Raw genomic sequence first — 27,517 nt, forward strand, 5'->3', positions numbered from 1 at the left:
AGGCCTTAGCTGCCTTCGTCAACACTACACTATATGTAGATCCCGCCTCCGAAGCCACAGTCGGGGTGAACTAAATCCAGTGTCTGGCGAAGTGTCAAGACCACTGGCCTCCCCAAGCTCACACGTCCAGTCCTGTTGAGACTGGCAATCTAGTGCCAGAGGGTCCTCAGACCCCTCCCAATCTTCCTCGTCACCTGTTTCCTGCAAACCAGGATTAGTAGACAGGGCCTCCTCGTAGAGATAAAAATCTCCAAAGGCCAACGGAATCGGCGCCTGAGTCGGACCGCAGGAAACATTGGGGGCGGCAACCACAGTGAGCGCCGGGGGCGACACCCGTGGGGACGGCGCCGGTGAGGTCATAAGGTTGTGGAGTGGTGTGGCTCTCTGGTTAGAGGCGGCAGACCCATAAGCAGAGGACGGCCCGGGACCAGGGTTCGATTCCCGACGCGGCAGGGTCGTGGACCAGGGTCAGCGGGCTCGATAATTCTCGCCTCGGTGCCTACTCCAGTCAGGGAACACACTCGGCAACTCTGGGCATTAGCTTGCCTCATCTTCACAACGGCCCCCCCAGACCACCGGGGATGCTTGGTCGCACCTTAGAGATACCCATTAGGGACCATCTCTCAGGGTGAGCCAGGACGGGTTCCCAAGCGGTCGAAGTGCAGAGATACTCCTCCGGGAGTCAATTCTTAGCGCTATATAAAACCCGCAATTAAATTAAATTAAGGTCGACCGGCGACGTCCCGGATCCGGAGCCGGATCCGGCGAGGCGAGACCGAAGTCGCCGAAGCGCCCGACCCGTTAGGACCTCCAGACGGAGCCGTTGGGCCCGAAGGCGCCACGGGAACCGACTGAGGAGGGAGGGCCCTCATGGCCATGAGGTACCTCTCGAACTCCTCCGGCGTCGCGCCGTGCCCAGGGACCCGAAGGTGTGGGGCAGGCGGCGACGCGAGCGACTCCCGCGGAGCCGCGTGGGCGGTGTCGCCCGAGCCCCCGTCCGCATCGTGCGAGCGTCGGGGTGGGTCGGAGGATCGATGACGTCGCTCCGACCTCTCATGCCTCTTACCTGAGGACTTGGAACCAGACGACCGGTGTCCACTCCCGGAGCTTCGATGACTCCGACCTCGCGACCTGTCCCTCGACCTCCCGTGGGACCGGGACCGGGACCTGGAGCGGTGCGGGGCAGACTGCCTCAGCTCGAGTCGCTTGCGGGACTGCTCCCGCCTAGCCTTCGACGTCAGAGCCCGGCAGTCGGAGCAGGTTCGATCGTCATGGTCGAGGCCTAAGCACTTCAGGCACCGGCGATGGGGGTCCGTGACCGACATGAGTCGATCGCACTTCGAGCAAGTCTTGAACCCGGGCATCCCTGGCACCGATAGAGTTGAAGACTCGACAAAAAAGAGTGATCAAAAGATCAAAAAGTTAAGTCAAAAATTGACTGGGGGTAGAGCTTCTTCCGGATCTGCGCTAGCTTGCGCGGAAAAAAGAAGAACTGACGTCAGCGCGCACGGGCGGCGTCTAAGTACTCCGACAACGTCATTCCGGCGCTAACGACGCCGACGACGGACGCGGAGCCGCAGACGACGCCTACTGATGCGCAGGGGTATTGCTACGCAAAAATTTCCGGATCCAGTCTGACGCCTGGGGATATTCTAAGGTAAGGAATCTATCACTAACGTGTCTCTTTCAGATGAGATTGCTCACTTGTAGGTCTTGCAAAACAGCTAACTAGCATTCCAGTGAGGCATCCGTGGTCAGAATAAAAGGAGATGTAGCAATCTTGAAAGTGAGACCTTTTGAGATATTGTCTTTGATCGTCCACCAATTGGCTGCTTTTCTCATAAGAGGAGTGACTATTAAGTTGTCGTCGAATGTGCCTGGCGCCATTGCATGTCCAACTGTTCCTGCAAAGGGCGCATACGCAGTCTGCAATGCGGAATTAAGGGGATGCAGGATGAAATAGATACTAGGAGAGACTTGTAAACGGACCGACAGAGATCGTCTTTATTGCAATTGACTGGCAGAAAGAATCAACCTTTTCTGTCTTTCCTCTGATGGAAAAGCTTTGTAGCACCTCGTATCAAGAATGGACCCTAGAAATTTGTAGGACCTGGATGGAAGAAGCACCGACTTGTCCTTGTTGAGTTGAAGACCCAGATGATTGAAAAGCTGAATGCAACTTTTGACTGCTTTTGCAGTTGCTTGAGAAGATGGAGCTTTTATCAACCAGTCGTCTAGGTAGGGAAAAACCTGTAAAGACTGCTTTCTGAGAAACGCTGCCACCGGGGCCAATACCTTTGTGAATATCCCCTGAGCGGATCTGAGTCCGAAAGGCAGGACTTTGAATTGAAAGTGGCTCTTGGCTTCTGTGAAGCGTACAAATCTCTTGTGAGCTGGGTGGATCGGCACATGGAAGTATGCGTCCTCGAGATCCAGAGTCACCAAGTAATCTCCTGGATTCAGAAGACGCAAAATATCATGAAGTGATACCATCCGAAACGACAGTTTTATGAGATTGGTGTTGAGCTCCCTCAGGTCTAAGATTGGGCGCCATTTCTCTTCCGTCTTGCGACCAGGAAAAACCTGGAATAGAACCCTTCTCCTCGTTGAGCTAGAGGCACTGGCTCTATCGCTCCTTTGATGAGCAGTTGATGAGCTTCGAGACGTAGAAGATGTAGATGTGTTGATTCGGTGGCGCAAGGGGCTCTGAAAGGCGGGAGGTTTTGAAACTCTAATGTGTGGCCAAACCGGATGATATTTAGGACCCACCGATCTGATGTTATGATCTTCCAGCTGCGGAGACACTGTGATATCCTGCCCCCCACTGATGTTACCAGGGGTGAAGGAACAGTAGACAGAGCAGAGAAGCCGCTATTGGCATTTAGAGAAATCTCTCCCCTGACACCCCTGTCGACCTTTTGAAGGTTGGCGAGAGAAAGACGCCGACTGGCCTTGGCGTTGAGAGTACTGAGGTTTGTATGATTGCGAAGATTGTGAATAGGAGGAGTAGTGTTGTTGGTATCCTCCTCTGTAGGTAGAAAAACCTTTTCCTCTTGCCCCTCAGAAAGGCACTTTGCGATATTGTAATGTTCCCAAGGACCGTGCCGTTACTGTGTCCTTCTTGATGTCTTGTAGAGAGTAGTCTATATGCTTGCCAAAAAGCATGTATCCATCAAATGTCAAATCCAAAATTTTATTTTGTACCTTAGGGCGAAACCAGGTAGCCTGAAGCCAGCCTTGTCGCCTTAGGACAGCCGAACCTGCCAATGCGTGAAAACATTTATGGCAATGTCCATCGCACAATCAATACTTTCTGAGGAAGATCGCTCTCCCTCCTCAAGGATCTTCTTCGCGTCAGCCTAAGAACTGTCTGGCAGTTGATTCATAAATGGAGACAAATCTCACCACATTTGGCGATGATATCGTCTCAAAATTGCAAGTGCATTGGAGGCTCTAACAAGGAGGCTGGACATAGATGAAAACCTCTTTTGCACATTGTCAAGGGGCCTGCCCTCCTTATCCAGTGGTGTGGTAAGTGGTGCAGATTGATTCTTTGACTTTCTTTGAGCCTCCTGAGAGACAACAGAGTCTGGCTTCGGTTGACCAACCAGGCAAGCGGGAGTATCATCAGGAGCCTTACAATTCTTCTCCAGTCGCGGTAGAACAGGGATGACGGTAGCTGGAGACTGCATCACCTTTATTCCTTCACTCCAAACGTGTTCTACAATGGGGATAGAACGGATGGATTTACTAGAAGGCTCCTTAAAATCATAGAGAAAACAGTCCGATTGTACTACCGGAATTAGAAGGCCAAACCTCTTTAAAGCTCTCTCCATAAGGTTATGGAAACCGCCGAGGTCTGCTGGAGGAGAATCTATAGGATCCGGTGATGGTGAAGTAGGATCTGGAATTATATATTCGTCCCATTCCCTATCTGGATCCGTGAAATGTTCTATATTCCGGTCATCATCTGATGAATCATCATCATCCTGCCGCATGATGATATTCTGCCGTTCCACCAAAGGTTCCGGTTACAGTGGTTGAGCCGTAGAAGTAGACGGAGGTGGCGGTGGTGGTGGCGATTGCATGGATTCAGAGGCTTGAGATGGAAATCTCCTCTTATAATCCAACAACATGATCTGCAAGTCACGTATAAGTGAAGACGGCATGGCCACCATACCTTGATGTGATTGTTCTTGAGGTCTATCCCGAGGACGGAATTATTGTTGTTCTAGGAAATAATCATCAGAATCTGAGTCCTGGTATTTCACCTGGAGCGGAGATGGACTGTATGCATCTCCATAAGGACCTTCTTCCTCCTCTAAGTATTCTTTGTCCAAAAGCAATGATGGAGGAAATGGTGTCACCCTCCGCGGAGATGTCATGTCCGGTGTAATTTGGCTTCTTTTAATAGAGATTTTGACTTTTTGTATCGTCGAGGGAGTCGTCGACGATGTCGTCGTCAAAGGAATCGTCGTCGGAGAAAGGATCGTCGAGGACGATGGACTGATCGTCAACGGTACCGTCGACGAGCTCGACATCCGTACCATCATAGCCGGTGTCATTGACATCGTCGTCGACGTTTTTTTCGTTGACACCATCGTCAGCGCCATCCTCGTCGACGTCGAGGTTGTTAACATAGTCGACAAAACTTTGACAGGAACCTGCAGCGTCGACGAAGTCATTGTCGAAGCTCTCGACGTCAGGACCGTCGACGGAGCTGAAATAGACGTCTGGTGAATTTTAGCTGTCGTCGTCGACGTACCTGATGATGTAGTCATCGCCGAAAGGGTTTTCTTCTCCGATTTTCCCTCCTGAGGTACAGATGTTGTTTTTTTTTAATGTTTTGCCTTTTCAGTTGGAGGAGAGGCAGAAGAAGGTCCATGGCTCACCTTCTGGGCCGAAAGTACCTCAGGAACAAGTCCCTCCCGCTCCTTTACACCTCAGTGAGGAGATTTTCTGGGACTTGGCCAGTCAGACCTATCAGAGGTCTTTTGAGAGGCCTTAGCAGGAGGTTCAGTTGAAGTTGAAGGGGAAGACCTACCCCTATTTTTAGACCTCCTTGAAGAAGTAGCGGAGGAAGAATCTTCACTATCACTAGAAATTACCTCTTTCCGTGACTTCATCTTCTGTAACCAGGTCAAAAGTCGTCCTTCCCTGTCTCTCAGAGTCTTGGTAGAGAAGGTCTGGCAGATTTTACAATCAGTGGCCTTGTGATCAGGGTACAAGCAATAAATGCAGTCTTTATGCTTGTCTTCAATAAAAAGCCTTTTTTTAGAACAAGTAGCACAGGCCTTAAATAAAGCTTTATCTTACTTATCGGACACCCTGAAGAGAATATAGTTGAAATCCAAATGTTGTAGAGAAATCTGAGAAGAGCTCAGTGGAGACTCCCTTAGCACAACGTGCAGTAGAAAATCTCAGGCTCTGAGGCTGTCTCAGGAGGGTTCTAGGGGGTGAGGCTAATCTGATTGGTTGGTGAATGTTTTTGGTCTCTTTTACAAAAAGAGGCGGATATGCTACAAAATGAGATGAGGCCTAGGTCTTTCTTTCTCTTTTGTACCTACTGCTATGGTATTTTTTATTTACCGTGGCTCCCATTCCGACGATGGGGAATGATACAAGCTATTGGAATCTATGAAAGTTCCAATACTGGAGTAAGTCTGGAATTACAATGATGATCTATGCGGCAACTCCGGGAGCGGTCCAATACCTCCCTCCTCAATGGGACTTGGAGCCGTATTGAGTCGCGTGTTGAGTGGCCAGAAACTTCATGGCCTAGTCACGGATGGCCTTAAGATTCATGGTCCTGCAATCAGCACAGGCTGTGGAGTTGTGGTCCCATTCCAGGCATCATAGACCCACCACGTGGAGGTCTGTCACAGACTTTTGCCTGAGATAGGCACCGGCACCCAATTGTCAACGCCACAATTAGGGCAGTCAGCCACAAGGTGGCGTTGCTCATGTAATTTAGAGCTGAGCAGTATAACAGTTGTTTAGGAAAAAAATATCAATTAAAAATTCACCAATACCTGCCTCCTCAGCCATTCCTTTAGCTATGGGGACCTGGAATAATCTGAACTGTCGCATTTACAAGCGAGAGAGATGGTTAATACTTGTTTTGGCAGCGATTACGGGAGATAGGTGGTGCAAGCTGCAGTGGTCTCCTGGTCCTGGCAATTAATATTTTACAAACTAAGCACTGCTTGAAACCGGTTGGTTTCTTAGGGGCACAGTGTACAAACGTTAAAAAAGGGCCATTAGACAACATCGACAAAACGCTGAAAAAATTCTGCCAGAAAACGACTGAAGGGAGCATGTCCGGATATGCGCGGATGACACGAAAAAGAAGGAAATGAGGTCTGGTCACTGTGTTGGCGCTTCTATACTCACCTCTTCCTTGACATTTTTTTTATTTTTTATTTTGTTTATTCATTTTCAGAGAAACACAGTACATACAGTTCGTTAAAAATGGTACATTTCTAGGGTATATGCAAACTGTATAGTACCAAAATATACATAAGATTATTAATCATTTACCAGGATCAGAATAACAACAACAGGTAACTATCAGTATTTCCCAACAATTTGTTAATTAAGTGTGTGCATCAGTCATGCTTACGTATGTAGCTGATGTCATTTAAACTGTGAGAACACAATAGAGGGACAGGTTAGCATGCCATAATAAATACATATAAGGATAAACAGTGCATGCAAAGTAGCTAGAGATGGCAGGTCAATTTGCTTGGTAGCAATCTTGAACATGTGTATAATCTACAGATCACATTCATCTGAATACAGTTGAGGTAGTCCCCCCATGTTGTCCGAATCCGACCATACTCAGTGTTTTGACTAACTGAATCGACTATCTCAGTCATCTGTAGTGTAGAGGGTGAGGATGCCGCTCTGGCCCGTGCCCAGCTCAGAAATGGCTCCCATATATCGCGGGGCCTAGATGCATCAACTCCCAGTATGTGCCTGTACGTAACATCAGATAGCCAGGCTGCAAATGTCGGTAGAACCTTGCGCCCCCATCTAAGAGCCACTTGTCGCCTGGCATACAATAGGAGTAGTGCATGAAGTTTTCGAATTTTGGGGACTGTGTTAGTGATCAGTCCTAGGAGACCAATGTGTGGTGCCGGATCATCCGTTCTGCCAACTATCTGGTTGATCGCATCAAAAATTTCAGTCTACTTAGTTAGTAATGGGCAGCCCCAAGCCACATGGAGGAACCCGGCATCCTCTTTCCCACACCTCCAACAGTCAGCATCGTCCCTTAGCCCCATACGCCTTAAGCTGATAGGGGTACGATAAAATCTATGTAAGAATTTAAAATGTATCAGGCGTAATTTTATAATTTGGTGTGAGTTCTAGCAGTTGTCTACAGTAAAAGGACCATTGTATGTCAGTCAATGGTGGATCTAGTTCTGCATTCCAGAGCTGCATGGATGTGGAACGTATGATTGGAGCTTGGTCTTGCATGGTGGTGTATAAGCGGGTGACTAATTTTTTGGGGGAAGCTCGAGTTAATATGTCCTGGAGCGCCAGCTGTACTGGGGACTCATCTGGGAATCCCTCCCAGAGAGCTCGGCAGGAGGACTTCAACTTATGATATGTAAACAGGTCTCGGAACGTTGTGGGCGAGTCTTCTTCTCCAATCTGTGGATCTCTAAATTACCCCTCTGGGTATATATCAGCAAATGTACGCAATGGTGTGTTGGCCAGTGATAGTTCGCCTCCACTCACCGCCAAACAGGGTATCATCGGGATCTGTTTCAGTGGGATGGCCGGTGCATATAGTAATGGGACACGCGCTCGTCGCTGTAATTCCCGCCATACCCATCGCAGTGTGTCAGCCGAATCAATGTCTTTAGTGGGTCTCAGGGTTTTTTGATAGAGCGCCACATTCAAGGGCAGCGATGTCACCGAGTCCAGCTCAACTGCCACATGCGGCTGATAGGTTGTCGGGTATGCCCAGAAATGCAAAAATTGGGCCTGAGCACATAGGGCATATTGATGCGTGTCAGGGGCACCTAACCCTCCTTGCCTCAGCGGTAGGGTCAACAAGGCCCACGAGACTCTGGCCTGAGTGCCGCCCACACCAAGGATAAAAGATGAGATCGCAGGCATGTAAAGAAGTGTTTCGTAAGTAGGATTGGGATGTTGGTAAATAAATATAGAAATTTGGGTAGGATGATCATTTTTGCCAGTGCAATTCTACCGGCGATAGAGAGTGGTAATTTTGACCAGATGGCCACCCTACCTATAAGCAAATCCACGGCCCGCCCAAAATTTAAGGACTAGGGGCCAGATGTAGGTAAGTAACATTTACCGAATCTTAATTACCGAAAATTACCGAATTTTACCGATTCGGTAATTAAGATTCGGTAAATGTGAGGGGTTGGTATGTAGGGAATCCAGATGTTCCCTTTTACCGAATCGGTAAAATTCGGTATTTACCGATTCGGTAAATACCGAATCGGTAAAGCCTATTGATTCCTATGGGCTTCAAAGCCCATAGAAATCAATAGGCTTTACCGATTCGGTATTTACCGAATCGGTAAATACCGAATTTCACAAGGGTGCAGGGGGTGTCACTTTGACACCCCCTGGCAGCCCCTAAACAGGCACAGGTGCCATGTGGCAGGCATACCTGCCCTAAGTGCAGGTCTGCCTGTCACATGACATAGGTGTGCATGCACACATGTGCATGCACACCGGAATCGGTATTTTACCATGGATTTGTATTCCATGGTAAAATACCGAATCTGTAAGCCATGTGCACAAGGTACATTGCCTACCTACATTGCATTTTCGGTAATTTTACCGAATCGGTAAATATTACCGAATCGGTAATTATTTTACCGATTCGGTACATATTACCGAATCGGTAAATTTACCGATTCGGTAATGATACCGATTCGGTAAAATTACCGAAAATGTGCCCCTACATCTCAATAGCCCTTTACCGATCGGAAACGGCCGAAAATCGGTATTTTCGGCCGATTCCGATCGGTAAAGGGCTACCTACATCTGGCCCTAAATGTTTTGGAGATTGTGGCTAATCCATACCCCCAAGTATTTTACTTCGTCGGCCTCCCACCGCAGTGGGAACTCCGAGTGTACTTCCGGTGTATTGTCTGTTAAGGGGAAAAGTACCGATTTGGTCCAGTTAATGGACACTCCAGATAGGCCTCCAAATTTTACAAACTCTCGTAATAAAGGGTTCAGGTTTTCAGCTGGGTTCTGGACGTAGAGGGTGACGTCATCTGCGTAAAGAGAAATTAATAAACTGCGTGTGCTAAATCCGATGCCTCTACAAGTGTGGTGTTGTTGTATGCGGGCTGCGAGTGGCTCCAATGCTATAGCTAACAACAGAGGAGATAGGGGACATCCCTGTCGAGTACCACGTGAGATCTCAAAGGGGTCTGATATTATACCGTTAACTCTCACTCGTGCTGTTGGTTTGGTGTATAGAAGGCGAATCTGATTATGGAATAAGGTGATGAAACCCATACTTTGCAATATGCGATATAGATACGGCCACTCAAGGGAGTCGAATGCCTTTGTGGCATCAAGGAACACCGCAGCTGCATGGACAGTGGGGTGAAGGTAATGCAATACTGAGAATATGGTTCTCAGGTTATGGGAGGTGGAACGACCAGGGATAAATCCCGATTGGTCAGGTAGGGCAACCATGGGGAGTAAAGGCTGCAAACGGTCCGCTATGAGATTCGCAAATATTTTTACGTCAACATTGATGAGGGAAAGGGGCCTGTAAGAATCTAGAGATTGGCTGTTTTTGTCTGGTTTTAACAATGTTATAATCAGGGCTTCTCTCATCGATGCGGGGAGGAACTCTAGTTCTAGTGATTCTGCAAATACCTCATGTAACCTAGGTGCCAGTTCCTCCACGTACATTTTATAAAATGCTGTGGTGAGTCCGTCTGGGCCTGGTGCCTTATTTAATGGCAACCCCTTAATCACTTTTGCTATGTCTGCAACTGTCACTGGAAAGTCCATGTGTTTACGATGTGCATCACTGAACCAAACCAGCGCGATGGAGTCGAGAAAGGCCTCAAGGTGTTTGGGAGTAGTAGTGTGCTTAGCCGTAAGTCAGCATAGAAATTTTTGAATTCATGTAGAATGTCATTTTGACCTACAATTATGTTTCCTGTGGTGTTACGGATTGTGTGTATGTAGTCAGTTTTGCCGGTAGTACCAAGCATTCTCGCCAGTGTACGGCTCGGTCTATCCCCCTCTCCATATCGCCATGCCTCAGCATGTTTGCCAAGGAATTTTAATTCTCGTTGTGCCTCTTCTGTATACTCTAGTAATTTCGCCTTCAGCTTCGCTGCTGTTTCTGGCGTGGGTGTCTCACAGAATTGCTTCTCTAGGTCTTGTATTTGGCCCTCAATTGTGCTGATGGTGCCTCTGATTGCTTTTAGGACTCCGGCTTGCCGCGCAATGCATTGACCTCTTATGACCACCTTAAAGGCGTCCCACAAAACTGAATCAGTGGACACCGATCCTGAATTAGTATCAAAGTAATCCTTTATATCTTGTCTGATTTCTTCCTTGAAGGCTTCATCAAGGAGTGCCTTCCTTGAAATTTTTGGCACGACGATGCCAAGCAGAGCCGAATGATGCCACTTACCGGCTAGAGGATTGCTGAAAAATTCTGGATCAAGCCTGATGCCTAGGGAATTTTCCACAGTAAGGAATCTGTGCCTAGAAGTCTCTATCAGATTAATATTTTATCTCACTAGTTTGTAAGAGGAGGTAACAAACCCCAAACCTTTGCCTATTAGGGTAAAATTCCATGTAACAAAATCCCCATCTATCAGTGTTAAAATAGTGTAATAACAATTCACCCTGAAAGAAAATGGTACTTTTTGTATGTTTGCCCCCAAGGTTTTCGAATGATGCTGCTCGTTTTTCGACTCAGAGCCTGCTAACCAGACCTCAGTGCCATTACACTGGCCCTAAAGTGTATGTTGAATTCGCTATCCCCAATAGGAAATTGTTAACTTTCCTGTAAGTCCCTTACATGCCCTGGGTTCCAGGTAACCCTTTTAAGTTAGATGGGGTACTCCAAAGCTTGCAGGACTTACTGTGCCACTCTTCAGGTCGCCTAAGTAAAGCAATTACCCCAGTTTGCCACCGTAGACTGGTAGAGCAGTCGTGTACTGCAAGCCTGACTTTGCTATTGACAGCAATGGCAAAGCCACCAATTCCCCGGGACATGTGTTTAAGTTGCCCCTTTGGCAGGCCTACCTACCACAAAAGGCAGGGTGCAACATATGACTGGGTCTGGTGGCTTAGTGGATTAATGTGCCCACTGTGGGGAACTGTGTTCACCCTCGTGGTCAAAGATTCAAATCCTGACTAGTCCACTTAGCCGTTCATCCTTCTGAGGTCCTTTAGATGAGTTCCATTGAGTTGGGTAACAAACATATGTCATTCAGCGCCAAGATACCCTTGGGTGAACATGTGCTTTAGAATTACACGTTATGGTATATGACACAGGCAGGACAGGTACTTCACATTTTCTGGCATTGAAACACACAAAACAGTTTTACTGTGTAAAGGCTTGGTTACTCAATTGGTGAGTGCAGAGTAACACACTGACCCCTCAGCTGTGCAGACTCCTGAAAGGTGCAACCACAGTGGGCACTCCAAGGTATCAAACAACTCATTAAATTAGGACCAATTTGTATCTCAAGTCAAAATTAATTTGTCTAGTTGCAGTGTGCAGCTTTAGCAAAGCTGCCACTTTGCTGCCTTTAAAACTCTTGTGCCTTCTCTGGTGTCCAGTGAAGCCAAGGGAACTTCAAGGGCAAGCTGACCGGCCTCCTGATCGAGCATGGGGACACAACAACTGAATAAGCCTACAGGGGAAATTTGGCAGCCCAAAGTCTTCAAACTGCCATGCAGCCCAAGGAATAAGACCCAACGCACAGAGTTGCACCCAAGTTCACTGAGCCTGAGTGCCATGGGAGAGTTGCTTGAAGCCTCAGAAGGAAAGTGATTGACCCAGGAAGGATTGTCATGTGACTGCGACAGCTGTCTAATGGTAGTCTGGGGGCAACTTGACTTCTGCCAGATCGGAGAGGACTTTCCGGGTCATCGACCCTGCAACCAGGTCCCCAACAGCATCGACCATTTCGCATCCACAGAATCCTTAAAGCATCTTCAGCATCCTTCATACCATGCATCACAGACACTCCAAAGGGATCAATTGTAATGCAGCTAAAGTTCCTGTAACTGTTGAATGACTGCTTCCCCTGTGAAGGTAACTGTTCTTGAAGACCTTCCTGGTCCCCCTGACTAGCTCTCAATAGGAGTTGGTCACACCAAGTGATTCTAACCGACTGCTTTGACACTTAACTAACTTTAACTTGAAAAAGGTTTCCGTTTCTAAGTGTCTAATTTGCTGACTTTGACAAGGCTTGTTCGCTGTTGGGTGAAATTACTTTGATTTATTATTCTGGTGGGTCTTTTTTGTTCTAGAGTCTAAGTTCTTATAAAAATACAACCTATTTTATAAATTGGTGTCAGATTTCTTGTGTGTCGTGTTCTTCTACAATTGTTTTGGTGCCGTTTAAATGCTTATCACTTGTTCCGCTGTGTAAGCCTTGCTGCTCAGGGCCACTGATACCCAGGGTTGAGCTGAGGGTTCTACAGACTAAACCTACGGAACCTAAAGGGGTTGGTAAGTGTATTACACAGTGAGGTCGCACAAACACATCATATAATAAACACCATTACTTCCCACACCCTTAAAAGCCTATTGGTTTTAAAATACACTTTCATAATATACAGGTCAGACCTACTGTCTCGATTTTAACTTTTGAGGAGAGGCAAAATGCACCTATGGCTTCTGCTAAACAATATCAGAAAGTTCTCACCAAAACTAAGGCCTTTTCAATGGGGCATAAGCCTTCCAACCACACAAAGTGCTATATGAAAACTGCTTTTTTAAGCAGAAGCGCTCAACACCTGGCCAATCTAATATTGTAATAAGACAGATCAATATAGAGAGGGAGTCAAAGACCTCAGCGGTGCTTCTTAAGCTCCTTTTCTGTTGCTCACATAAGTTTAACAGTAGGCGTCCGGTCACACGAGACCTCAAAAAGAACATGATGGCATATTTATAATCTTCACCAGCAGCGTTCCCCACTCTGGGGAGAATTCCCTTATTGCACTGCCTCTAGAACTCAAGCAAGGGGACTGAATCCAATGATAAATTACTCTTGACACGTTCGTCCCTTATTAATCAATGAATTTTTTAGTTTATCCAATCGTGGTGTTGGGTAATCTTCCTTCTTCCCAACATAGTATTATGTCATTCATAACAAGTAGAACTCATTGTTTCATTCACGAATGAAAACGATCCCATCCCAATGCATTTTGGTTTGGAGTTGCCCTTTGTCAGAGGATAATGAATCTGCAAAAAGTTTTATAAAGCAGGTTGTTAGACCTGTCAGCCCTTTGGGTGGTCCCTCCTACTTATTTATTTATTTTTGTCCCCTTTTTGCCCCTCAATCCTTTCATTTTTTATGTCCACTGGAATTTTTAGGTATTGACCTGGGGGTTAGGTACTATTTGACCCCATGGTTCCTCGTAGATCTAGAAATCCCTCCTTTTCTGAGGGCAAGCTTAGTTACCCAAAATGGTGGCCAGTAACTGCCATAACGGTTACTTCAGGAAAGAGACCCATAGGTTAACATAGGGAATCTAGAACCTTCTGGCCTATTCTGGACACTTGAGGCTAGGAGTATAAAAGGCCAACTGTAGGGCGACCATTTTGTCATTCAGCGAGAGAGTTAGCTGGAGTATAGGCTGTGGCGCTAGGTGGGGGTTAGGACATTCAGAGGGTTGACTTCCTTCCAAGGGATTGCCTCCTTACTGCTTTCACCAACATTCCCCCTGTAATGCAGACCTGACCCTGCTAAGTTCTGTTCCTGTTGACCCTGGGCAAAAGATGCACCCAGCTCCAGAAAATCGATCTTAGGAGACCGATCTGTGAAGTAGATCTGCTCCTGTTGTCCAGAGGGTGAACTTTTACTAGTAGCAGTGAGGGAACTGCCACGGAAGGAGAGTGGACAGAAAAGCAGATTTCATACCACCCCCCTTCTCCTTTCGTTTTATTCCCAGTCTCCCTAGTTGTCTCCCTCTCACCTGGGGTCAGTAGCGCCAACGCGGGAGTGCTCCCTCGCAATACAGACTTGGTGGAGGACAGCGAGATTGGGGGAGGAAATTGATGGCGGTGATCCCAAAAAGCGCGACAGCACTAAGGAGAAAGCGGAGCGTGAATTCCCCAGAACTGGGCAGTCGCGGTACTGCACAAGCCCCGTGAGGCAGACGATAATCCCTGAGAGAGAGGGTAGTGTGGCTGTGAGAGAATCGGGCAGCTGCGGTACTGCGCAGGCCCGGCAGGCGGAAGCTGATCCTTGTGAGGGAGCGGAGTGGCAACCCGAGACCTGCCGCGTTCGAGCAGGGTCGGAAGGAGAGCCACTAATCCCCTGCGCTTGCGTGCTGGAGCCGCCCCCACCGACGCTGACGGAGTGGAGCGCCGAAGGAGCCGCCGCACAAATCCGGCCCAGTCATCTGCCTCAAGGCTGCCGCGCTGGGGTCGGAAACATACCCACTACAGCTGAGCCAAGATCGGAGGTGGTGAGAAGGCCGGGACTGAATTGTTGCACCATCCGGTAAGGACGTGGTGGGAAGTGCGGGGCCCCAGGGGCTAAGAGGGCCTCATGACTGTCCATAAGGTTGTCCCTGAGGGGAGAGAGTTGTGACTACTTCCCCGGAATAACAGCCAGGGAGTTATTAACTGTTGCTTCCCGTGAGGGGACTGGGAAGTTGCCCGCAGACCTTGGGAAATCACCTCTCTGATAAACTGCACCTGGGGCAGCGCGACACTAGTGCGTGGCTCTAGGGTTGAGGCATTTTCCTCTGGTCAATGGAAGTTAACTTTACCATTCATGTAAGCCGAGATAACAGAGTGCCCTTTAAGAAGGTGGGGGCCACCCCTGTTTTGCACAACAGCTAGAGACAGAGCAGTCTTGTGGAAATCTGACATAATTCTATGAATTTAGAGCATTCTATGTAGCGTAGACAGAATAACAGAAATAACCTGCCTGTTTTTATTTAGATAAACAGCTGTTTGAACAATGTAACCAATGTGATATTAATGATACTGTTGATGGAACCTGTAACTACATGCCAATAGTAACATTGAGATCCTAAGGGTAATGTATAGTCTTGCCTTATTATAGAAGGGGTTTGGATATTGCTGTGTTCTCCAATTTTAGCTGAATACACTGCCTAAATACGGGAAACATTGCTGAGCTCCTTCCATGGGTGTGAGAACTGTGTAAAAAAATGTTAAATGTAAATGTGTAGATGGTAACAATCAAATGTAGAGTAATTTTATGAACTGAAACTAAATACTGCTAAGTAACAGAAAGAAAAACAGCAAAGTGATTTTATAAAACAGCCCGTATTTTTCTAAGACTGGTGTAGTGTCTTTCTTTTCTAGTGGATGAACGCTGTGTTACTGAAGGGTTCAACGCAAACTTAACACATGTGCCTTTGGGATAGACCTTCCTACTCTGTGCCAAGCTACCCTATGTAGACTGGTAACCCCAGGTCCAACACAGGTCAAAACAAATACCAACCAACAACCAAAATTAATAATGTTCATGGCTTTATAATCATAATGACCTCCCTACTGGAGGTAAAAATTGGTCAACCAATAGTGTCAAAGATAAAACCAAAAGAAAAAGATAAAACCAAAAGAAGAAGAAGCTGAGTCAAAAGTGTCAAGCCCACTTAACGAACAGTTAATCCACAAGAATGGTGCACCCAGGGTAAAGCATACAAACAAAAATAGTGAATAGTGAACCACGTATGGGTGAAAAGAAATCACGCCATTGTGTCTTAATTTCAGACACATGTAAACAATGCGCATTGAAAACCAAGTTCAAAGTGTTAAGACAACTGAATAAACAGCTAATTCACGAGAATGGTGCGCCCAGGGGAAAAGGGTTGAAACAAAAGAATGAATAGTGAACCACATGCAGGTGAAAAGGAAATCATATCAATGCTGTTTATTTTCAGACATATATATACACCGCTTGTTGAAAATGTGCCGAATCACTGTGATTGATGAAGCAAAACTTTGTGCGGATGATAAAAAATGAGCATGTCCTATTATGCACAATGGATGTAAAATCATTATACACTTTGGTTCCTCACAATTTAGGGATTGAAGTGATTTAAACACTTTTATTTGAATTTCGAGTTGGAAAATCAGTTGGAAATATTTTTGAGGGAAATTTTACAACTCACGCTGTATCGCACCTATTTTTGCTGGGACAACAATTTCCATTTAAGGCTCACAGGCACTTCATGAGCAATGAGCCCATGCACAACTGACTACTCTAAAATGCTGGAAGTAAATAAACAGAAGAAGAAAAAATAATTAACTATACAAATCTGTGCAGACATCGAGTATTACAATGCATCTATTAAGCTGTTGTAAAGAGTGAGGCCTTTCAAATCTATTCAGAGTGCTAAAGTGTAGAAAGTTTCAAGTAGATGTAGAAAAAGATGAAAATAAAATAGACTGGTCACATTTTTAGAACCTTCTAATTTTAGACAAAAATGTATCAACAAAAGGGATTTGGTGATTTAAGGAGGCTTGCGAGTCTGTAGAAATTTCAGTTTGCTTAACGGATAATACTTCAGATACCAAATTAGGGTAATTGAAAATGCTAGTCTCACCTTGTGAGTCATTGCTATAACTGTCCTTCTGGGCTTGATAAGAATGCTGCTGATTAGATGAATTTTGTTGTTGGCGATAATTTGATTGCTGACCATATGATCCTTGCAAGAAAAGAGTAACAAGTCATCATTTTGCAGTATACAAAGCAACAGTTTGTCAAGAATAAAATCTATAGGTCCAGACTATATTGCACGTGTGACTTACTACGACCACAGAAAACAGATACATAGGGTGCAAGATGAAAAAGGAAGGGAAAATGCTACTTACCCAGTATGCATCTGTTCTTGACATATAGAGCTGTAGATTCATATGCTTTAGCATAGATCGCCATCTGGTGTTGGGCCCGGATGTTTGCACTTTGTTTTTCTTCAAAGAAGTCTTTGTAGTCACGAGGTAGGTGACTCCTCCTTTCGGTGATAGTGCGCCTGGGCATCGACTCAAACCACCAGATTGTTCTGCCGTAAGGGTGATGATGGAGTTAGTAAGAGTAGAAAAAAGATGTCCATATATAGTGTATCTAAGTAAGATAATACTGCAACAGATAAATGTACCCGGGGAGGCGGGTGGTTGCATATGAATCTACAGCTCTATATGCTAAGAACACATGCATACTGGGTAAGTAGCATTTTCCGTTCGAGGCATAGGAGCTGTAGATCATATGCTTTAGCGTAGACTATACAGCAGTTATCTCCCCAGTAGTGGCTAACCTGTATCTGTTGCAGTGGTTTGAAATAGTGTTCTTAAAACTGCCTGGCCCACACTAACTTGTTGTTTTGCTAACACATCTACACAGTAGTGCTTTGTGAATGTGGGTGGTGTAGACCATGTTGCAGCCTTGCAGATGTCATCTTAGGGTATGTTCCCTAAGAATGCCGTAGAAGCCCCTAGCTTGCGTGTAGAGTGCGCTCTAGGGAGAATTGTGTAGTACGCTCTAGGGAGAATTGCTAAGGTGCGTTTAGCTTGAAGGTAGCATATTTGGATGCACTTAACTATCCACTGTGCAATACCTGCTTTTGAAATGGGATTGCCTTTATGTGGTGGGGAAAAAGCAACAAGTTTGTTTAGTTTTTCTAAAAGATTTGGTTCTTACAATGTAATAAAGTATCGCTCTTTACATATCTAATGTGAGAAGCACAATCTGCTACTGAGTCTCGTTGAGGAAAAAACACGGGTAACTCAACAGACTGGTTGAGATGAAAGGCAGAAACTACTTTGGGTAAACATTTGGGGTTAGTTCTAAGAACCACTTTATTGTGGTGAATCTGTAAAAATGGTTCTTGTATGGTTAGTGCCTGGAGTTCACCAACTCTTCTAGGAGATGTGATGGCTATAAAGAAGGCTACCTTCCAAGTCAAAAACTAGTTTCCATTTGTGCAAAGGCTTAAATGGTGGGCCCATGAGTCTTGGAAGGGCTATTTTAAGATTCCACACGGGAGAAGGACAAAGTCTAGGAGGAGTGATTCTTTTAAGTCCTTCCATAAAGGCTTTGATAGAGGGTATACGAAACAAAGACAAGTGATGTCTGTTTTGTAGGTAAGCCGCTATTGCGGCAAGATGTAATCGTATAGACGCATATGCTAAGTTAGCACGTTGTGAGTGTAACAGATAGGAAATTATGTTTTGAGTTGAAGCATCTAGCGGATGGATTTGATTGTTCGTATAATAAATTACAAATCTTTTCCATTTTGCTGCATAGTATGCTCTTGTGGTAGGGCGTCTAGCCACTTTAATGACGTTCATGCAGTCATTGCAGGAGATTAAGGTAGCCAAACTCTATGATTTCAGGTGCCAGATCGCAAGGTTGAGTTGACTGGGATCTGGATGCCTAATCTCTCCATGGTTCTGAGTGAGAAGCTTGGGGGAGAGGCGTAACTTTTGATGAGGGACTACTGATAGTTTTAACAGGGTTGTGAATCATGGTTGTCGAGCCCATGTGGGAGCAACTAGGATCACTGTGAACGAATGTTGCTTGAGCTTCCAAACCACTAATGGAATTGGCGGGAGAGGTGGAAAAGCGTAAGCAAATTTCCCTGACCAGTTCATCCATAGCACATTGCCTTTAAACAATGGGTGTGGATATCTAGACGGAAAGTTTATGCAGTTTGCGTTGGTGTGTGGCGAACAAACCTATTTCTGGGTAGCGCCATATCTGGAAGAATGGGAAGAGTACTTGAGGATGTAGTTCTCATTCGTGGATTTGTTGCCTTTGACGACTGAGCAGATCTGCAATCTGATTGTTTACTCCTGGAAGATGTTCTGTAAGGAGATATATCTTTTGAGGTATGGCCAATCTCCATTTGCTTTGAGATAGGTGTGAAAGCTGTAGAGAGTGCGTCCCTCCTTGTTTTTTGTATGCAGTACATTGCTGTCATATTGTCTGTATGGACTAGGACAGCTTTGCCTACTAGATGTAGTTGAAAAGCTTTCAATGCTATAAAAATTGCAAGCAGCTCCAGATGGTTTATGTGGAGTTGTTTTTGTCGTAGTGTCCACATGCCCTGAATGGTATGTTTTTGAAGATGAGCTCCCCAACCAGTGAGCGATCCGTCTGCTGTTAGCACTATCTGTGGAACCGGGTTGATGAATGGCCGCCCTTTGGAAAGGATTTGTATATTCCACCACTGCAGAGAGCGATGGGTGCAGCCATCTACCAACACCAGATCGGTTAACTGACGTTGAGCCTGGATCCACTGAGAGGCTTAGCATTCCTGTCGGGGACTCATTTGGAGTCTTGCGTAAGGAACAATTAGAATGCAAGAAGACATCATTCCGATCAATTGCATGAACACTCGAGCTGGTAATGAGTGTTGAGGCTGAAATTGTTATATCAGGGTTTGCATATCATGATTGGGGTATGCTAGAGCTTTGCAAGTGCCTATTGTGGCTCCTAGGTACACTTGTGTGTTGGAGGGCTGGAGATGAGACTTGGTGCGGTTCACAGTGAATCCCAAGTCGTAAAGCAGCTGAACTGTTTTGTGAGCGTGGTGTATTTTATTAGCCAGTTGTCCAACTAAGGGGAAATGTGAATGTGTTGTCTTCTTAAATGAGCTGCGACTACTGCCAGACATTGGGTGCTGTAGTTACCCCGAATGGAAGAACTTTGAATTGGTAATCTTGTCCGTCCACCACGAACCAGAGATATTTCCTGTGCGCGGGTGAATGGGAATATGGAAGTAGTCGTCCTGTAAATCCAGAGTGGAAAGAAAGTCGTCTTGCTGAAGCAATGGGAGCATCTGTTGTAGGGTGACTATGTGGAAGTGGTCTGATTGAATATAGAGGTTTAGCTGTCTGAGCTTTAGTATGGGCCTTAGAGAGCTGTCCTTTTTTGGAATAAAAAAAGTATAGGGAATACACTCCTGTCCCTTGATGATATAATGGGACTGGTTCTATCGCATGTTTTGCTAATAGAGAGAGAACTTCTAGTTTTAATAGGGTGAGATGTACTGGTGACATTGCATTTTCTCTTGGAAGGATAATTGGTAGAGTGCAGGTAAGTTACAGGAAATAACCATGCTGGATAATTTGTATTACCCACTTGTCTGAGGTAATTGAATTTCAGATAGGTAGGAACTGTGCGAGACGTCCCCCGAGGTGTGAAATGATCGGGGGTAGCGGAGGGAAGTCATGGTTTATTGGCAGGGGAAGTGCCGGTAGAGGTACCTCTGTTTCTTCCCTTAATATTATTTCCTCTGTAGCCTCCTCGAAAATAACCTCTGGAAGAGGTAGATTGGTTGTAATTTTTATAAGAGGAGGAGGGATTCTCTGATGACACTGTTTTTGTGCCACCCCTGTAAAAGGAGCGACAAAAGGAACCCCTGTTTTTATTTTAAGGCCCCCATGGACTTAGCAGTATCAGTGTTTTTCTTAATTTTTTTCTAGTGAAGTCCAGACTGCTGGCCCGAAAAGATGTTCTTTATCTAAGGGCTGATTAAGTATGGAGGATTGGACCTCTTGCTTGAATCCAGAGATTCAGAGCCAAGCATGCCTACAAGTCAAGTCAAGTCAAGTCAAAAAATTTGTATAGCGCACTACATACCCAGAGGGTTTCAAGGCGCTTAGGAAGGGGAGGAGGATTATATGTCAAATATCCACGTTTTAAGCTGCTTTCTGAACGCTAGGTGGTTCTGGGTGAGGCGAAGGTAAGCGGGGAGTGAGTTCCATGTTTTAGCAGCCAGGTATGAAAAGGATCTGCCTCCCATGGTGGTCTTGTTGATGCGAGGTACAGTGGCGAGGGCTTGGCTGGAAGAACGTAGTTGGCGGGAGGGGGTGTAGAAGGACAGTCGAGAGTTGAGGCAATCTGGTCCGATGTCGTAGAGTGATTTGTGTGCGTGGGTAAGCAGTCGGAAAGTGATTCTCTTATTGACGGGTAGCCAGTGGAGGTCTTTAAGGTGACCAGAGATGTGTTCGTTGCGTGGGATGTCTAATATGAGCCTGGCTGAGGCGTTTTGGATTCGTTGGAGTTTCTTTTGGAGTTTAGCGGTGGTACCTGCGTAGAGGGTGTTTCCGTAGTCCAGTCGGCTCGTGACCAGAGCGTGGGTGACTGTTTTCCTTGTTTCGGTGGGGATCCAGCGAAATGTTTTTCTGAGCATGCGAAGAATGTTGAAGCAGGAAGAGGATACGGCGCTGACTTGTCTGTTCATTGAGAGTGAAGAATCCAGGATGACGCCAAGGTTCCGTGCGTGGTCTGTCGGGATGGGTGCTTTTCCGAGGGCTTCCGGCCACCAGGAGTCGTCCCAAGCAGAGGGGGATGTACCTAAGATGAGGACTTCTGTTTTGTCTGAGTTCAGTTTCAGACGGCTTTGTTTCATCCATTCGGCAACTTCTTTCATTCCTTCGTGTAGGTTAGTTTTGGCGGTGCTGGGGTCATTGGTGAGAGAAAGGATCAGTTGAGTGTCGTCCGCGTAAGAGATGATGTTGAGGTTGTGTTGGCGTGCGATGGCCGCGAGGGGGCTCATGTATACGTTGAATAGGGTGGGACTGAGTGAGGATCCTTGAGGTACGCCGCAGATGACTTCAGAGGCCTCGGACTTGAATGGAGGAAGGCGGACTCTCTGGGTTCTTCCGGTGAGGAACGAGGTGATCCATTCAAGTGCTTTTCCTTGAATTCCGATGTTATTGAGGCGTTGTAGAAGGGTGCTGTGGCAGACTGTATCGAATGCTGCAGAGAGGTCGAGGAGGATGAGGGCGACTGTGTCTCCATTGTCCAGTAGAGTTCGAATGTCGTCTGTTGCTGCGATGAGGGCGGTCTCAGTGCTGTGTTTTGCTCGGAAGCCAGATTGTGAGGGGTCGAGGGATTTGTTGGCTTCGAGGAAGGCGGCGAGCTGGTTGTTGACGGCTTTCTCGATGACTTTGGCCGGGAATGGAAGAAGCGAGATGGGGCGGTAATTTTTGAGTTCGGTGGGGTCCGCTGTTGGTTTTTTCAGAAGGGCGGTGAGTTCAGCGTGTTTCCAGTCTTCTGGGAAGGTAGCGGAGTTGAAGGAGCAGTTGATGACGTCTCGGAGGTGCGGTGCTATGACGGAGTCTGCTTTGTTGAAGATGTGGTGAGGGCATGGGTCTGTGGGGGATCCTGAGTGGATGGAATTCATCAGGCGGATGGTGTCCTCAGTGGAGATAGGGTTCCAGGCGTTAAGGGTGTTCACGGGGGGAAGATGGTCAGCAGATGGTAGGGTGGGTTGGTTTCCGGGTTGGTTGTCAAAGCTGTTGTGGATGTCTGCAATCTTGTTGTGGAAAAAAGAGGCTAGGGAGTCGCAGAGGGTTTGAGAGGGGGTGATGTCGTTGGAGTTGGCCGAGGGATTGGAAAATTCCTTGACGATGTTGAAAAGTTCCTTGCTGTTGTGGGCGTTGTTGTCAAGTCGATCCTTGAATGCTGTTTTCTTGGCTTTTCGGATCAGTTGGTGGTGAGTGCGGGTGGCGCTTTTGAAGGCGTACTTGGTGCTGGTGGTTGGGTCTTTTTTCCAGGCCTTTTCAAGGGAACGGCAGAGTTTCTTGGACTTCTTGAGATCATCGTTGAACCATGAGGCCTTCTTGCTGCCAGGTTTACTTTGACGTTTTTTCAGTGGAGCTAAGGTGTCGGCGGTGTTGGATAACCATAGGGTGAGGTTGGCGGCAGCTTCGTTAGCGTTAGAAGAGAGGGCTGGGGAGTTTCGAAGGAGCGATGCGGAGATTTGGTCCGTGGTGATTTTGTTCCAGTTTCTTTGCAGGGTAGGTTGGAGGTGGATGTTGGGTTTTGGTTTGTTGTAGGTGAAGTGAACGCAGCTGTGGTCAGTCCAGAGGAGATCCGTAGTGTGGCTGAAAGAGACATGATTGCTGGAGGTGAAGATGGGGTCGAGTGTTTGACCTGCGATGTGGGTGGGGGAAGTGACTAGTTGTTTAAGTCCGAGGTTGGCGAGGTTGTCCAAGAGGGTGGTGGTGTTGCGGTCGTTGATCTTTTCAAGGTGAAAGTTGAGGTCTCCCAGAGGGATGTAGTCTTTGGAGGGGAGCGCGTGTGGGGTGATGAAGTCCGTGATGTCTTCACTGAATTTTGCGCGGGGTCCTGGTGGTCTGTAGAGGAGGGTGCCTCTGAGTGTGGTTTTGGGGTCGATGTGGATCTGGAAGTGGAGGTGTTCGGAGTTGGCGAGGTTGGCGTCAGAGCTGGTTGAGATGCGGATTGATTTCTTATGGACGATAGCGATTCCTCCTCCTGTGTGGCTGGTACGGTCTTTGCGAGTGATCTTATAGTCTTCAGGGATGGCAATGGTGATGTCAGGTGCGGAGGAAGCATTCATCCATGTTTCCGTCAGGAAGGCGATGTCCGGAGAAATGGTGTCTAGTAGATTCCAAAGGTCAATGGCATGTCTGTGGACGGATCGGGTGTTGAGAAGGATGCATTGAAGGTGATTGGGGTCGGGGATCTGTGCTGTGGGCGTAGCGGAGATGTTGACAGTGCCGATGAATTTGCAGGAGTAGCAAGAGAAAGGTCCATGGGTGTGACCAGGAGCGGCTTGGACGCAGTTGGGGGCGCGACCGGGGTTAAGGGCTAGGAGAGTGGCGGCATCGTAAGTAATGCGGGAGGGGTGGGCAATGCGAGGACCAGGGGGTATGGCGCTGGGCGCGGTCCAGGCACGGACGGGCGTAGACGGGCTTACCTTTGGCGCACCTTCGGCGAGGCCGTAGCGCGTGGACGCTGCGCGTGGGGGCATCAGGCATAAATGAAGTGTGGAGGGGGCGGAGCGTGGGAGGGGCAGCAGGGAGGCGGTAGTGTGGCTGAGGGGCGGGTCAGGGTCCAGGGGAGAACAACAACAACAAAATGGAGGGTCCGAGGGAGGGCAGGCAGGGGCAACACAGACAATGAAAATGCAGCGAGTTAACAGCAAGCGCTATCAGAGCACAAGCGCTGGTGAAACAAACCCAAACACTGATGGTAAATTGAGCAGTAGTCAGGATAAAGCATGCACAGACAAGCCAACAGTGAAACCAATAGCCTGAGCGAGGTCGCGCTGCGAGAGGCAGGTAATTAATTAAAGCGCTATGCGAGTGAGGCGCCAGAATAATAGGCAGCGGCAGAACGATACCAGGGAGGCACAGAAAACGATATCAGCTGAGGCACAGGAGGAGCTTCGTGGAGCGACCGTCCGGAAGCAGGTCCAGGTGGTCACAGTTAGGCTGGGAGAGAGGAAGGCTCGATGACCGTGGGTGGGAGGGGCAGCAGGGAGGCGGTAGTGTGGCTGAGGGGCGGGTCAGGGTCCAGGGGAGAACAACAACAACAAAATGGAGGGTCCGAGGGAGGGCAGGCAGGGGCAACACAGACAATGAAAATGCAGCGAGTTAACAGCAAGCGCTATCAGAGCACAAGCGCTGGTGAAACAAACCCAAACACTGATGGTAAATTGAGCAGTAGTCAGGATAAAGCATGCACAGACAAGCCAACAGTGAAACCAATAGCCTGAGCGAGGTCGCGCTGCAAGAGGCAGGTAATTAATTAAAGCGCTATGCGAGTGAGGCGCTAGAATAATAGGCAGCGGCAGAACGATACCAGGGAGGCACAGAAAACGATATCAGCTGAGGCACAGGAGGAGCTTGGTGGAGCGACCGTCCGGAAGCAGGTCCAGGTGGTCACAGTTAGGCTGGGAGAGAGGAAGGCTCGATGACCGTGGGTGGGAGGGGCAGCAGGGAGGCGGTAGTGTGGCTGAGGGGCGGGTCAGGGTCCAGGGGAGAACAACAACAACAAAATGGAGGGTCCGAGGGAGGGCAGGCAGGGGCAACACAGACAATGAAAATGCAGCGAGTTAACAGCAAGCGCTATCAGAGCACAAGCGCTGGTGAAACAAACCCAAACACTGATGGTAAATTGAGCAGTAGTCAGGATAAAGCATGCACAGACAAGCCAACAGTGAAACCAATAGCCTGAGCGAGGTCGCGCTGCGAGAGGCAGGTAATTAATTAAAGCGCTATGCGAGTGAAGCGCTAGAATAATAGGCAGCGGCAGAACGATACCAGGGAGGCACAGAAAACGATATCAGCTGAGGCACAGGAGGAGCTTGGTGTTGATGGCACAAGATGCTCTGTCTGCTGCATCTGGTGCACATTTTATGGAAGTTTTGGTGATAAGCTTACCTTCCTGAATGAGGTCGTTAGATTTGGTCTTATACTCATCAGGCAAGTGTTGCATGAGTTTTTCCAACTCATCATAGTGAGCCCTATCGTAGTATGCTAACAGTACCGGAGCATTGGCAATATGCCAATGGTTAGCAGCTTGCGAAGCCACTCATTTGCCTGAGGCATCAATGAGTTAAGACTCCTTATCAGGAGGAGGGGCATCGCCTGTAGTTTGAGAGTTAGCTCTCTTACGGGAGTTAGATACAACAAGAGAGTCTAAGGGCAACTGGCCTTTTATATATTCAGAGTCTGTAGGAGCGGGCTTGTATTTTTTATCCACTCTAGGTGTAAGTATTCTGGCTCTAACTGGGTCTTTGAATACCTCGTCTGTGTGTTTCAACAATCCCTTGAGCATTGGCAAAGTGTTAGTAGATCTTTGTGAGTGCGTAAATGTCTCAACGAGGAAATCCTCTTTTAGAGGGTCTGTATGGAGCTCAACCCTGTGATATTAAGTAGCCCTGTTGATAAGCTGTGCAGAGCCAATGTTGTAATCAGGTGGGGAAGGTCTGGAGGGATACAGGTCAGAGTCATTATTTTGATCTGGATTCTTATTATAATCTTCCCAGGGATCAGTGTCCTGAGGTATGTCTTGTGGTATATCCTGATCTTCATCCCCATCCCCATAAAATTCCTCCTGTGTTTCAGGTGAAAGTGGAGGTGGTGGTGAATTTGATGGTGTAATGAGTAAATTGGGATTAAGAGGAGGGGAGGGAGGTATGTAAGGGGGAGAAGGGTTAGTACCCATGTCATTTTTCTTCAGTTGTATAGGAGAATCCTCAGAGATCTAGCTTCCGTTTTTAGGTAGAGTGGGTAGAAGGTATTCAGTTTTAGAGTCCATACTAAGTCTTTTTTGTTTTGGATCCAAAACTGTGTCTTCAGATGGAGGCTCCTTGGAAGGAGTATCTTTTTCTTTAGGAGTGGATTTCAGCGTGGAAGATTTGGGCTGAGAGTCTTTGTGCGCCGAATGTTTCAAATCGGAGTGCTTAGTTTTAGCCTGTTTTGGGTTTAAAGCTTTCAGAATGGCATGTTTCAGCTCCGAAATTTTCGGCACTGAGAGTGTTGGCTCAGAGCTTTTAGGTGTCGAGGATTTTGGCTACAAGGATTTTGGTTTAGATAATTTTGGGTCCGAAGCTTTCAATTTGGAGGATTTCGGATTCAAGGCCTTCGGTGTTGAAGGTGTCTTTGGTGTTGAGGGTGTAGAGACTGGCACATGTTTTGTTTTATGTTGCGGTGCCGAAGGTGTTGGTTCAGCACCGGAATGGGGCCGGATTGAGCCCAAGCCGGAAGGCTTGTCCCTATGTTTTATAGCCGGCTGGAGTGTAGGCCATCTGAAACTTTCTCTCGGTGTCGACCTGAGGGCGAGGGTGATACCCGGGCCTTTGATTTTTGTAGTTTTTGCACATGGGGATATGTACTCACGGTACGTTGACCCGGAGTGACATTCAGGTCTTCCTCCATGTTGGAGTCTGTTTCGGACACGGAGACCAGATCTTCTTCCTCGGCTTCTGCGGCTGGACGTTGGAGTTCTACATCTTCGTCGAAGATGTCCGGTACGGAGCCGCTGCCCCGTTGCACCTCGTGGTATCGAGCCTGACGATCACGAATGGTCTTCTTCGATCCGAATGATTGACACACTTCACAGTCCTCCTTGTTGTGTTCTGGGAATAAGCAGAGGTTGCAGATCTCGTGCAAGTCTGCGAGTGGAAACTTAGCACGACACCCGCGACATAGCTTGAATGGAGTCCGTTCCATCGACTGCTGGCACGGTCGGCATGGGTAGGCCAGACGGCCCGCCTCGAAGTACCCGATCAAAGGTTTTCACAATTTACACTATGCGCGTTGAATTGGAAACCGCGATCGAAAGACAATACCGTCGAGGGGGGAGGATTGCGCCTTGAAGGGTTTCGAAAACAATACCGAACCGGACTCAGCAATACACATCCGAACCAGATGAACCAGATGGTGGGAAAAAAAACTATCTGGGGATGCAGTCGATGCCCATGCGCACTATCACCGAAAGGAGTAGTCACCTACCTCATGACTACAGAGACTTCTTCGAAAAAAAACTAAGTGAAAACATTCGGGCCT

At 47.3% G+C, this 27,517-nt stretch overlaps 1 protein-coding gene across 6 annotated transcripts in view; it reads right to left on the bottom strand.

Moving 5' to 3' along the window:
* The window catches only part of LOC147729852 (TATA-binding protein-associated factor 2N-like), a 601,338-nt gene that overhangs the window by 419,054 nt on the left and 154,767 nt on the right, over positions 1-27,517 (bottom strand). For 4 of the 6 annotated variants that reach the window (XM_086954762.1, XM_086954759.1, XM_086954757.1 and 1 more), the window contains one exon: positions 16,795-16,896. The exons of the other annotated variants lie outside the window; for them this stretch is intronic. In XM_086954762.1, coding sequence (XP_086810888.1) covers positions 16,795-16,896 — 102 coding nt within the window. The remainder of the gene's footprint in view (positions 1-16,794; positions 16,897-27,517) is intronic. 6 annotated transcript variants of the gene reach the window in all.

This window comes from Lissotriton vulgaris, chromosome 2_1 (genome assembly GCF_964263255.1).
Source record: "Lissotriton vulgaris chromosome 2_1, aLisVul1.2, whole genome shotgun sequence".
Classification (NCBI taxonomy): Eukaryota; Metazoa; Chordata; class Amphibia; order Caudata; family Salamandridae; genus Lissotriton; species Lissotriton vulgaris.